Source organism: Theropithecus gelada, chromosome 3, assembly GCF_003255815.1.
Source record: "Theropithecus gelada isolate Dixy chromosome 3, Tgel_1.0, whole genome shotgun sequence".
Taxonomy (NCBI): domain Eukaryota; kingdom Metazoa; phylum Chordata; class Mammalia; order Primates; family Cercopithecidae; genus Theropithecus; species Theropithecus gelada.
The window spans coordinates 33,356,276-33,370,092 of NC_037670.1; the positions used below are offsets into that span (position 1 = coordinate 33,356,276).

The 13,817-nt window shown below is 39.4% G+C and overlaps 1 protein-coding gene across 7 annotated transcripts in view; it reads left to right on the forward strand.

Moving 5' to 3' along the window:
• GRIK1 (glutamate ionotropic receptor kainate type subunit 1) overlaps positions 1-13,817 on the forward strand; it is a 407,238-nt gene that overhangs the window by 366,401 nt on the left and 27,020 nt on the right. For all 7 annotated transcript variants that reach the window (XM_025379075.1, XM_025379077.1, XM_025379076.1 and 4 more), the window contains one exon: positions 368-585. In XM_025379075.1, coding sequence (XP_025234860.1) covers positions 368-585 — 218 coding nt within the window. The remainder of the gene's footprint in view (positions 1-367; positions 586-13,817) is intronic.

Sequence of the window (13,817 nt, forward strand, 5' to 3'; positions counted from 1 at the left end):
CATAGAATATTTTACTTCACACTATAAGATGCATTTAGACAGTAATAAAAGGCAAAAAGTCTTGGGGTTGACTTTTCAATTCTAAGAAACTAAACTAACTAAATTTTAGACATAGAATATCTCCAGGTTAAAACTGTTTTAATACCATCAGCTACTGATAAATTATAGTTAAAGCAGCAGTAGTGATTAATGATTTGAAAAAAATGCTTTAGATTTTGATGCATTTTCTATAAAATGTATTTATTTCATCTACATACAAGATGGTAAGTCTTTGATGGGTTGATCTCCCTAAAATAGTGTCGAACTGTACATCTTCCCTTTCCTTCTGACTGTGTTTAACACCCTTACTCTGATGATACCATCACAGGATCAGAGCTGATGCCCAAAGCTCTATCGACCAGAATAGTTGGAGGGATATGGTGGTTTTTCACCCTAATCATCATTTCATCCTACACTGCCAATCTGGCTGCCTTCTTGACAGTAGAGAGAATGGAATCTCCCATAGATTCAGCAGATGATCTGGCAAAGCAAACCAAGATAGAATATGGGGCGGTCAGAGATGGATCAACAATGACCTTCTTCAAGGTAAGAAGCTGATGAAGGGTTCTCAGTGATTATCTGATACTTGGGGTAGAGGATAAAAGAGTCTGTCCAAAAACAGAAAAAAAATGTTGGGCAATTTTTTTAATGAAATAAGATTTATAATTACAAAATCCCATTATAAGGAATCCCTGGAGCCTCAGTCAGCATAAAGCAATTTATTTGGTCCCCAACTAGATGTCATTTACTCCACCCCAATTTAGTGTACTCAGATGCATAGATCAATATCTTCAATATCCTCTCTTGCCTTTACACCAGAAAAAAAAAAAAAATTCCAAATACAACCTAACCACTCATTAATTAATCACTCATTTATAGAACCCACAAAATAAAAGTTCCTTAATCCAGAATTCTGGTAACTAGAATACTTGAGTACCATTAGTTTGTTCTTTCTGTACTGTACTTGATGAGGTAGAAGCAGATGACAAGAAAATGTGTTGATACTGGAACTTAGTTAGAGAATTAAGAACGAAAAAATCCCGGGAGACTCTGGTCTAATATTGAGTCCGCATTGATGAAGGACAGTGTTCCCAGCCATGCCTGAAGCTTTTCAAAAAGATTTCGGAGGCACCACAGGAGAATTAAGCTGGATGAGTTTAGTTTTAGTGTCAAGGGCATTTCATTGTTGAGGTCTTTTTAATTACTTTCCCATAGTAATGAAACTGATTTCTGCCTTGCTTTCGGAGGAAGCCTTAGTACTTTTATTATCAAATCTCAAATACTCTAATTCTAGTGAAAAATAGATTTTAATAGATCCAATAGGTGCAGAGATCATGAAGTTCAACTCTTCACTTTACTTATGAAAAGAACAAAACCTTCAGAAGCTAAATTACCTGCTCCAAGTCACATAGCTAGTCTATAACAGAAAAGGGGCTAAAGCTTATTTTGGCGGGGGGGAAGGTATTAATGGTGGTAAGTGTGCATGTGAATAAAAGGAAAACAACAGTTGTAACCAAAATAATCTCTAAAAACATCCTTGTCAAAGATTCATATTCAGATTACCAAAAATGGAGTTGTCACCTCAGCATTGAGTGGACTGTATGGGTTTTTTGTTTGGTTGGGTTTTCTTTCTTTTTTTTTGGGGGGGGGGGTGTGGGTTGTTTTTTTGTTTCATTTAGTTTTGTTTTTGTTTTTGTTTTTGTTTTTGAGATGGAGTCTCACTCTGTTGCCCAGGCTGGAGTCCAGTGGCGCGATCTCAGCTCACTGCAACCTCCGCCTCCCGAGTTCAAATGATTCTCCTGCCTCAGCCTCCCAAGTAGCTGGGACGACAGGGGTCTGCCACCATACCTGCTTAATTTTTGTATTTTTAGTAGAGACGGGGTTTCACCATATTGGTCAGGCTGGTCTCAAACTCCTGACCTTGTGATCCTCCCACCTCAGCTTCCCAAAGTGCTGGAATTACAAGCATGAGCCACTGCGCTCGGCCGAGGGTATTTTTTTAAAATAATCTTTTCCTTTCTATTATTTCCACTAGTTCAAAATGAACTCTTTTTCTTCTTTCATTCTTATTTCCTTTTTAAACATTGTTTATAGATTTAGGAAGTATAAGTTGTGTTTTGTTAGATGGATATAGGGCTTTTAGGGTTTCCATCACCCAAATAACATACATTGTTCCAATTAAGTAATTTCTTATCTGTCAGCCCTGCCACCCTGCCATCCTTCTGAGTCTCCAATGTCTATTATTTTTTGAGTGGACTGTTTTGACTTGTGAAAAATACCAGCTTAGAAACAAAAACCAAGGTTAGGTTAAAAAAAGTACACACTTCTTTGTATAACAGTATTGGTTCACAAAAATAGGAATTAACTATGCAATAAGTTATAATGTTTAATAACAATCATAATAAATAAAAATACATTGTTTTAAAAGTAAACTATATCTAGAGTTTTATCAAGAAGCAAAGTAATGGAAAAAGTAGGACTTACTTTTCTTCTGTGTTAAAAAAAGATTTTTAAACACTTTTTATTTTAAGAAGTGTATCATTTATTTAATGTATGGGTACAGCATGATGATTGTTTCTTCTTTGGACAGTGATGTTCTAAGGACAAACGACATTATGGTTTTGCAAGCTGCAGAAAGTATTTTCCTAAAATCAATAGTGTGAAGAGACACAAGATACCCCAAGCTAGTGATTCATCATGGTCCTTGTCAGAAACCAGGAAAGTCACTTGCAAGGCTCACAGGACAGAGGGGCACTGCCAAGGTAGAATTTGGTATATCTGAAAAAATATCTGAAATGATTTATCTCATTCAGCAATATCAAAGAGTTTGAAAGTACTGGGAAATGAGCTAGCAGAAGGCAGAGAAGATTCCACTTCCTACAAGATGTTCAGTACAAATATAAGGGAAAGAGGCTGTGCTGTTCTTTGAAAAAGCAATAGACCTGACTTTGCCACTGTACACAGGATCTATGCACTGTCTGTGGATCCCTTATCAGAAATGTTTCAGACCAGATGTTTTTAGAATTTTGGATATTTTCAGGTTTTAGAATGTTTGCACATACATAATGAGATAGCCTGGGGATGGGACCCAAGTCTAAACACAAAATTTATTTATGCACCATATATACCTTATGCACATAGCCTAAAGGTAAGTTTATACAGTATTTTAAATAATTTTGTCCATGAAGACATTTTTGACTGCAACCCATGCCATGAGGTCAGGTGTGGAACTTTCCACATGGGGCAACCTGTCCGTGCTCAAAAACTTTCAGATTTGGGATTTTTCAGAATAGAGATGCTCAACTTACAAAGTGTCCTTTAAGCTCTTTGTTTTTTTGTTTTTTTGTTTTTTGTTTTTTTTGAGATGGAGTCTTGCTCTGTAGCCCGGGTTGGATGGGGTGCAGTGGTATAATCTTGGCTCACTGCAACCTCCTCCTCCCAGGTTCAAGCAATTCTTCTGCCTCAGCCTCTCGAGTAGCTTGGATTACAGGTGCATGCCACCATGCCTGGCTAATTTTTTTTATTTTAATAGAGATGGGGTTTCACCATGTTGGCGAGGCTGGTCTCAAACTCGTGATCTCAACTGATCCACCTGTCATGGCCTCCCAAAGTGCTGGAATTACAGGCATGAGCCACCACGCCTGACCCCTTAAGCTCACTTTGATCTTTTCTTTCTCATGCCCCTCTTTAAATATAAAAAGAGTCGGTTCTACTTTTTTCTGGCAGGACCCTGAATGACTACATTACGACATGTTTGGATAATGCACTTCCACTGAACAGGCACGTGCTATGCTCACAACTGCTGCTCCCTGAGCATTTTCTGAGAGGGCTCCTGCTTTCTCCCTGGTCCTGAAAATGAGGCATCAATGCAAGCATTCTCTCAGGTCACCAGGAAAATGATGAAACAGTAAGCACCTCAGAGAGGAAGACTGTGATGACAGTATAAACAGCATCAATAAAAATATCAGTATGCCCTGTGCACTAGCCCTGAGCCACACATTCAATTTCTAAGTGCTTTACCTGTATTACTTCATTTTATCTTTAAAAAAGACCAACTGAGGACCGGGCACTGTGGTTCACACCTGCAATCCCAGCACTTTGGGAGGCTAAGGCAGGTGGATTACCTGAGGTCAGGAGTTCGAGACCAGCCTGACCAACATGGAGAAACCCCGTCTCTACTAAAAATATAAAAATATTAGCCCAGTATGGTGGCACATGCCTGTAATCCCAGCTACTCAGGAGGCTGAGGCAGGAGAATCGCTTGAACCCGGGAGGCAGAGGTTGCAGTGAGGCGAGATCGCGTCATTGCACTCCAGTCTGGGCAACAAGAGTGAAACTCTTGTTGTCTCAAAAAAAAAAAAAAAAAAAAAAGACCAATTGAGATAAATACCAATAATGTCTCTATTGATGAGGAAAATGAGGCACAGAGAGGCTAGATAACTTACTCCAAAGTTACAAAACCAGCAATGGAAGAGCCAAGATTCAGCAAAATTCAGAGAGTTCTAGAAAGTCAGTTCTGTGAGGGTAGAAACTCAGTCTTCTTTGTATGCCATTAAGTCACCAGAATCTAAAAGAGTGCCTGGCCACATAGTAGGTATTCAGAAAACTGTATTTTCAGTAAGTGAACAAGTCAACTCTGGGAGAGGTGGGTTTCTATCACAGAGAGAGAGGGAGAGTGAATGAAGGAGCAAAGGAAGGAAGCCGAGAGGGAAAGAGGGAGGGAAAGAGAGGTGGATGGATAGGGACCCACACAAGAAGAGACACTGTTGCCAAGTTCCTCATTTTACAAGTCAGCATGTGGCCCAGCAACCCAGTTTACCGAGAAGAAATGTATTTGCAGAAAGAGAACAAGGACTAAATCCGATTTCGTTTTCCCCTTGAGGATGGTAAGCTGTCAGAAAGCGTCAGAGGGATGTACGTTCAGATTCTTAAACTGGATTATTCCTCAAGGGAAAGAAACGTTTCGGGTTTTTTGCTCTCAGGGTAGCTCTGCCCTACATCACTGAGTGACAGCAGGTACAGTCACAAGGACTCAGTCCTGACCTGGTTCCACATTCACACGTTTCACCTCTGCTACGCCATCAGGGCCTCCCTCCTCCAGCCCTTTCTCTCTCAGTTAAAGACAATAACCTTGCCTGGGCTGTACAATGAATAAGGAAAGCTGCATTTGCCTAATCTAACCCGGAACATCCTGATCAGCTGTTGGAGCACAAGTCGTTTGCTAAGATGGGTCCTGTCTCCACTCAGTCACAAGGAAGCTTCTAATGAGAAACATTTTCTCATCACGCACAGTGTAATTTAAAGGGTTTTTCTTCTCAGAAAAGCAATATTCCTCTGGCAGCACCCGAATGATGAAAACTTGTCTTTTTACTTTCAAGTTGATTGAAAATCATTTTATAGCCAAAGAACGGCCAGTTGTAGAGAGGAAAGGGATTCAGACATTATCAAGATCCATGACCAAATAAAATACTCAAATGCCTCACATTTGGTCGCTAGGCCACAAGCAAGGGATGTGCTTAGTGAAGTTTGTCCTTGAAATGTGTGCCGAGAAGTCGCTTGCTAAAATTTCATTCAAAATCCATTGACCTTTTCTCCTAGACTTGGCTGTTCTTGCAGACAGCATGCCACTCTACATTTTAGATCTGAGGTATTCAGTTCTTAACATGAAGAAACCAAAATTTAGTTTTTTAAAATAGCTCAGGTGAGACTCCACTATGCACCACCTGAGCTCATATGAAGCTAAGGGAGTTAAGTGGAATTTTTTTTTTTTTTTTTTTGACGGAGTCTTGCTCTGTCGCCCAGGCTGGAGTGCAATGGCATGATCTCGGCTCACTGCAACCTCCGCCTCCTGAGGTCAAGCAATTCTCTGCGTCAGCCTCCTGAGAAGCTGGGATAACAGGCACCCACCACCACGTCCAGATAATTTTGTTGTTGTTGTTGTTGTTTTGTTTTGTTTTGTATTTTTAGTAGGGACGGGGTTTCACCGTCTCAGCCAGGCTAGTCTTGAACTGACCTCATGATCCACCCACCTCCGCCTCCCAAAGTGCTGGGATTGCTGGCGTGAGCCACTGCACCCAGTGGAAATTTTTTAAGTAAGTGCTAGCTCAAGTTAAGACATGACTGAGACGGGGAGGCAGTGGCAGTTTTCCTTCAGAGTCATTCATATGTGGAGAAACACTGATCATCAAGGACTGTATTTACACAAGAGAATAGGATTAAATCATCAATTCAGTTCCATGTATTCTCATGAAACTTTAGATGGACATCCTGAGATTCTATCTCACTTTCTCCATCAAAAAAAAAAAGCAACTCTAAGTTTCGATCCCTCAGCTAATGATGCTTATGAAGCATTATGTTTTCACTAAGTGAAAACATATTATCAACACTATGGGAAATGTAATAGCCTATTTGGTCAAATGGTCTCAGGCACCACAAGACCAATTAGCTGGACAAGGTTAAAGGGAGGCAGAGCATTTATCAAGTGTCCAGGTACTGTTGGAGATGTTTGGGGAAATTCTTCTCTGCATATGAGGTGATCAGCATTAAATTAATTAATGGACTATGTTTATGGGTCAGTGTGTTAATAATTCAGAACTTCAACAGACTCTAGATTTTTTTTTTTTCTTTTTTTGAGATGGAGTCTCCCCCTGTTGCCCAGGCTGGAGTGCAATAGCGCAATCTTGGCTCACTGCAACCTCCGCCTCCCAGGTTCAAATGATTCTCCTGCCTCAGCCTCCCAAGTAGCTGGGATTACAGGCGCATGCCACCATACCCAGCTAATTTTTGTATTTCTAGTAGAGACAGGGTTTCACCATGTTGGCCAGGCTCGTTCTGAACTCCCGACTTTGTGATGCACCAGCTTTGGCCTCCCAAGTGCTGGGATTACAGGCATGAGCCACCACTCCCGGCCTATTTAAGAGAATTTTTAATAAAATCCTTCTCATTTCTGCTTGAGATAATACTAATTAATAATCCAATATTAACTCTATTGGTTTCTCTGTTCTCTGCTGATGAAATTGTTTGGTCCTTTCAATTGTTTCACAAGTCTGAACAGTATAGGATTTCCTTCGCTCCCAACGCCCTGGGACCACCACCGGCATCTCAGAAGGTACAAAGATTAGTCAGTTCATGGCCAAGATCTGTGGACACAACTTGGCTTCAGCTTTCCTAGGGGCTACATGACCTACTTCCATCTTTTATATCCAAGACAACTGACAACAATGATAGCCAATTCCAACTTTTCCTTTCAGAAATAGTATACTAGGATTCTGGTTTTCTCTTTCACAGGAAGTTACAAATATACAAAGGCTCTGTCCTTTCTTCTTGTTGGAATTCTATTAATTGCCTTATGGAATGGAATAATAAGATAGTCCAAACTTTGGTCTCACAGTGATAGTGTAGCAAGTCACATTTTCTTTTCCCAGATGAACAAAGGATAGTCATGATAATGTCTAAGAACCATATGAGGCCAGGCGCGGTGGCTCACGCCTGTAATCCCAGCACTTTGGGAGGCTGAGGCGGGCGGATCACGAGGTCAGGAGATCGAGACCATCCTGGCTAACATGGTGAAATCCCATCTCTACTAAAAATACAAAAAATTAGCTGGGTGTGGTGGCAGCGCCTGTAGTCCCAGCTACTCGGGAGGCTGAGGCAGGAGAATGGCGGGAACCCGGGAGGCGGAGCTTGCAGTGAGCCGAGATCATGCCACTGCACTCCAGCCTGGACGACAGAGCGAGAATTCGTCTCAAAAAAAAAAAAAAAAAGGACCATATGAGGCCTAAAAGAATAGATTTCCCAATGACCCGTGTGAACCATCATCCAAGGATGATAATGCTTTTAGCCCGTGGAACGGAGAATGGGAATACCAGTTAGTCTTCTCAAGAAATATGGCCAACATCCTATGCTGGGATATAAAGTAAAACCTACAGGAAACTGTTTTTGATGGAGATCTGAACCCACAGAGCCTGAGTTCTACTACATATAAGTTACGTAGACCTTGGCAAGTAACTTGAACTCTCTGTACCTTGATTTCCCAGTCTATAAATTGAGGATGATTTCTAACTCAAAATTATTTTGAGGCTTTAATGACTTAATAGAGGTAATATGTTTATACTACCACTTAGTACACTGTAAGCAATAAAAACATTAGATATTATTGTAACTATCACTCGTAACATCATCACCATAATTATTCAACCTTTACCTCTAGCTATTAGTCCTATTTTTTCAATCTCTCTAGATTTATAAATATTTTGGTTTGGTCTTTGTTCAGCTTCCTTACTGTCAGTCATCTCTGCACTATCTGCCTTCTGCTAAAGGACAGAAAAGTCCAGAAGAAGTGCCAGTGCCCAAGATCTCAAAGACTTTTGGAGGCCTGGCCAGAGAGCAACGCTAGGCCTTGGAGGCCCTTCTTGAGCACATACATTGCATTTGCAGAAGCACTTATCAGATGATAGGCAGGCAAAAGATGGTAAGGCTGCCCTTGGAATGCAGACAAGAAACAGAGTGAGGTAATTCAGTTTAATTCAGCTCAATTTATATTTTGTCAGTACTGAGGTTGGCACTTAGGAGAGAAAAAGGTATAAAATCATGAGCAAGACGTGAAGATCTGTATAGCAATAGGGAGACAAGATGTATGAATACCTGTTAAATACAACACAACATGTGGTTGCACTGTGCAGACAGGAAGTAGTGGCAGAATTGCTTGTGAGCCGAATTAGCTGTGAAGTATTCATGTAAGAAATACTTCTCAGTAGAAGTTTGCCTTGTAACAAATCACTATCCTCCCAGACTCAAGCCAGAGGATTACACAGATTAAATCGTGATTCAGTCTAAAATGACTTGGATAAAATAGGTTTTAAAACATCATAAAAAACTTGTCATTTCTGGCTTTCATGGTCTAGGGACTTCGGACCAGCTGTGGGAACAAGGGATTCTCTAACCTTTATCAACTCCTTCCAGGGAGTGGTTAGGTGCTGTCACCAACCCAAAAGACATTTCAGAGAAGTTATTGAGCACTGCACCAGTGGAAATGAAGCAATGAGCCATTGTGGGGAGACAGATTTCAGACAGTTATAACCATTTCAGGAAGCATAAGATGAAAGCCATTTCTCAAATTCTCTGCATAGGAAGGCACTCCTCACATAAGAGTCCCTAGTTTGTGAAAGAAATATCCAGCTACCTTTACCATCAGTGTCAGAAATGCTAGGTCTCTGGAGGTTAAAAGTGTATTTGTTTGGGAAGAAATCTATGAGGTCAATTTAACCTTTTTCAAAGGCTGGCAGGTTGCCCGTAATAGACCAATCTTTAACTCTAGACAGGAGAAAAACATGAAAAATATTTTAGCAAATGTGTTTAAATCCCGCTGAGGGAATTTTCCAAAGGGAATCCATAAATTGTTTAAATGTTGGAGAATCAGCAAATGTCATAACTTTTTATCAAATCAAGATAAAGACATAATCAACTGCAGTGTTCATACTATACACATTTGAAAGGCAGAGGCCCTAACTATACTATAAATATTTTCTTCTGATCATCTTCCTTCAAAGTGATTTTTGTAAATTAAATCATATTTTCAAAATAGCATGAGAATTTATTACTTAATGAAATAACATAGTAATCATGTATAAAAGAAATTGTTGTTTTTAAGGCTACTATTCACCTCTGATGTACCCATTTCACAAGTATGAAGTTCTACATAGCCAATTTCTATGTCTTTGGTTAATTTTTAAGGGTTGTCTCAAATCAGGATTTGCCTAAAGTAAGAGTAAATTGGAGATTTTAAAATATAATTGCTTGTGATATTTCATTTGTTCTATATGCATATAGTTGCCACATTGATAAGATCACTTTTTATAAGATAAAAAAGATCAAATATCAATAACTTATTTCTAATGTATATTTCAGTGTGTAAAGTAAAAATATACATAAACACAGATCGATATATAAAATCATCAGCCATATTAGTGTGAAGTAGAATTGCATGATTACTGATTCTACTGAAAAATGAGATTATACATCCTAACTGTGAAAGTCTTATGATAACTGGTGGAAGAAGTCATGTAATAAATAACAGTTATCTCAATAAAAAAGAAACATTAGAGGGATATTTTATAAAATGGAGTTTCCATCAGGCTTAAGACCACACTACACCCTAGAATTTGCACATACTTTTTTACATTGTGTGGTGGGAATCCTGTAACTAAAAACAATGAAACTATACGAAAAGCAAAATACTGTTAAAGGTAAAGGAAACAATATAAACAATAGTCACATTTTTTCCAGGTTCCAACTGCTGCACTTCCTAAAATATCGTCTAAATTTTTGTCTAAACAAGTATAAGCTATTAAAAGTCAGGTAAATAGTTTCTATACATTATATGATGAGTACAAGAGTTGCAACAGCTCTGGCTATAATAGAAAGACCCCACCGCTACTTATTTCAATTATTTATTTAGAAAATTTGTTAATTCTGTTGAAACATTAGCCAAGCCATAAGTTTGCTGTTCTGTGTATTAAAAGAGATAGTTCATTCCTTGTTGGTTAAGAACACAGACCCTGGAACCAGATTCTTTGGGATCAAATCCTGGTTTCCTCATCTCTTCATGTGCTGTTCTATTTCTTCATATGCAAAAGAGAAATACTAATGGTACGTCTTTCATATGATTACTATGAAGATTCGATTAATCAATATATGCAAAGTGCTTAAAATAGCACTTGGTACACAGTAAATAAACACTGCATATGTTGGTTGTTGTTACTATTTTCAGTAAGTAATTTTTAACTGCCTGCAGACATTATAAACTATTTCCCAGTGAGTGTTTAACTTGAATGTATTATAGGGGGAAAAAAAGAAATAAATAATGTTCATCAAACATTGATGCAGTAACACTCCCTTATAACAGATTTGAGATGAAAAATGCTTATTCTTTGCCAACAATGTTTCATCAGCATGAGGATAGCCACATAATCAGATTTAAGGAGATAAAATGAATTTATCTAAACAGATGCCTCTCAGGATTAGAAAGAAAAAATCCTGGATGATTTCAGATTTAATAAATGAGGCTTTTTCAGTTTTAGCAACTTTTGCTAAGAAGCTCAGAAGACATTCCAAATATTCTAATTAACTTTTGACATATCTAGTGAAATAAGAGGCAACCACTATTTCTGTTTTTGGAACATATATTATTTAGAGTGATCTAGGAGGCTGGCTGAGATTATATGTGATTTAGAAGTACAGAAACACCCCGGCTGTCATTCTAACACTTTGCCTGGTCTTTTAATATGTATGATAATTTTTCGTGAAGTATAATCCTATTTTTAAGAATTACTAAGATTTGAGACTTAACCATGAAAAAAAATATGCTGAAAGGAATACATGTAATTTACTCCCAACATTCCACTTTTTTATCTAACAAAAAGTAAACATTACTGAGCATGGCATGACGGTGGACAGAACTCTGCAGTAAAGAAGAAAGAGCCCTCAATTCTGTGCTGTCTCCTTCACTAACCCTCTGCGACCTTCTGTGTGTCATTTGCTGTCCCTGACCTCAGGACCTGCTTATGTGATAGGAAGGGGTGGGTCTAGAGAGTAGAATGTGGTGATTGAAGCATCTCCTTATGTGAAACTCGTCTAAGCATGACATCCTCCTTGCAGTTGCCCAGTGACAGAAAATTCACTATACCGGCTGGACGCGGTGGTTCACGCCTGTAATCCCAGCACTTTGAGAGGCCGAGGCAGGTGAATCACCTGAGGTCAGGAGTTCAAGACCAGCCTGGCCAACATGGTGAAACCCTGTCTCTACTAAAAATACAAAAAATTAGCCGGGCATGGTGGCAGGTGCCTGTAATCCCAGTTACTCAGGAGACGGAGGCAGGAGAATCATTTGAACCCTTGAGGTGGAGGTTGTAGTGAGCCGAGATTGTGCCATTGCACTCCAGCCTGGGGAACAAGCACAAAACAACGTCTCAAAAAATAAAAAAGAAAACTCACTCTACCTTAAGGTGCTGGAGCTGTCTACAGATACTTCTAGCTATTAAAAAAAGTTATTCCTTAGCCACATTTTGGGTCTTCCTGCAAACTGTAATTTCCCTCGCATCTCAAGTAGCCTAGAATTCTAAATGTGCAATACAGTAGAGCCCCATAACAGCAAACTTTTTAAATGATGAAAGGGAGCTCTAAATAACAGCAAAAGGCTGCTCTTCTTGCTCCCATTATATTTACTGTTACTGTGCTCTAGTGAGAATAGCAAGGGGTCAAAAGAATTTATAACAGTTTCTGTACCTGTACCTTCAACTTACCAAGTCCCCTACCAAGTAACAGTTTTCTGTCAGAGAGAAAGTTCTGCCCTCCCTGATCAAAGGTGTCCATGCCAATCAGACTTCCCCTGTAGCTCCCTGGGAGAGGTCAGGCCTAGAACAACCTTCTACTCTAAGAAGGAAGATGTGGATGTTGTTGAATTGAAATCCATGATCTCTGTTCCGTAGAGCCGGGCTACCCAAAGTGTAGTGTGAAAAGTGTGCTGGCTCAGGAAACATTTTGTTACTAAGCTGTGACAAGGAGAAGAATACTGAGAGTAAGCATTTAAATATGTTGCAGCTATTGAATACTGAGGCTGCACTAAACTCATGACCTCTCTCATCCCTGAGATTAGACCACTTGCATGCTGCTGAATACTCACAGGGTGAGCCACATGTGGTAAGACCTACGTATTCATCCCGTGCAGAAGGACCACAGCTAGGTCTGCCATGGCTTGAAAATAATGAAGTCCTTCACTTCAGATAGTGTAGGTTTAGAGTTGAACCGTGTCATCCTTTCCCGTATCCTTCAATTCCCCAGACGAATTAAAGGACTCCCCACACTTTCTCCATTTACCATGGATGAACTGAACATTGACTTTGTTTTTTACTTCCAGAAACCACAAATTCGGTTTTCTAACAATTTACAACACTCGTTTTAATAAAATTTAACACAGTGAAAAAAATAAATGTTCCATGAAATTTTTCTATGTGAAGGCTGATTCCTACTTCATATGAACATGAAACTAACTAGCAGCCCGCCTCAGGGAATAATGAGTCCATGAATAAAAGCTATATTTTCACATGTCGATCAAATAAGATTAAAATCATCCTCAAAAGCATTTTTGGCAACATAGACATCCACCTCCCCCACATCAGCATGGCACAGTGGAAACAGCATTGAATTAGATATTGGGAGTGCGGAGTCCAGAATTGGCTCTGGTATTAACTTGCTTGGTGACTTTTTGAAGTCTCCAAGCCTCCTGTACCAAAACTTCCTCCTCTGTGAAAGTAGCAGTTTGTATGAGCCGATCTCTAAAGTCTCTGACAACTTTAAAATTTTATACTTCAAAGAAAATTATTTTCCCTTAAGGTAGTTTCCTGATGGAAGAATAATTTTCCCAGCTGTGCATTTACTGCCACAAGATAGACTGACCTTTCTGCACTTGCATGAGTACCTCTTTTACCATAAGTTTAGCATTATCAGACTTTGCAAGGCTGAAATCACACAACAAATGAAGCAAGAACCCTGACCCCCAAAACGCGCCTTTGTCATGGAGACATGAGCTGCAGTTTGCAGATATCTCCGGGGCTGTCACGTAACTCACAGGGGTCCAATATGATAGAATGGGTTCCATAAAATACCAATATCTATAAGGTACTGTTTATTGAATTGTTATTTGTCTCACAAGACCTTTCTCAGGGGGCTTTTCAATGCCTAACAATCTAAAATAAAGCCATCTGTCCTCCCCTAACTCATAA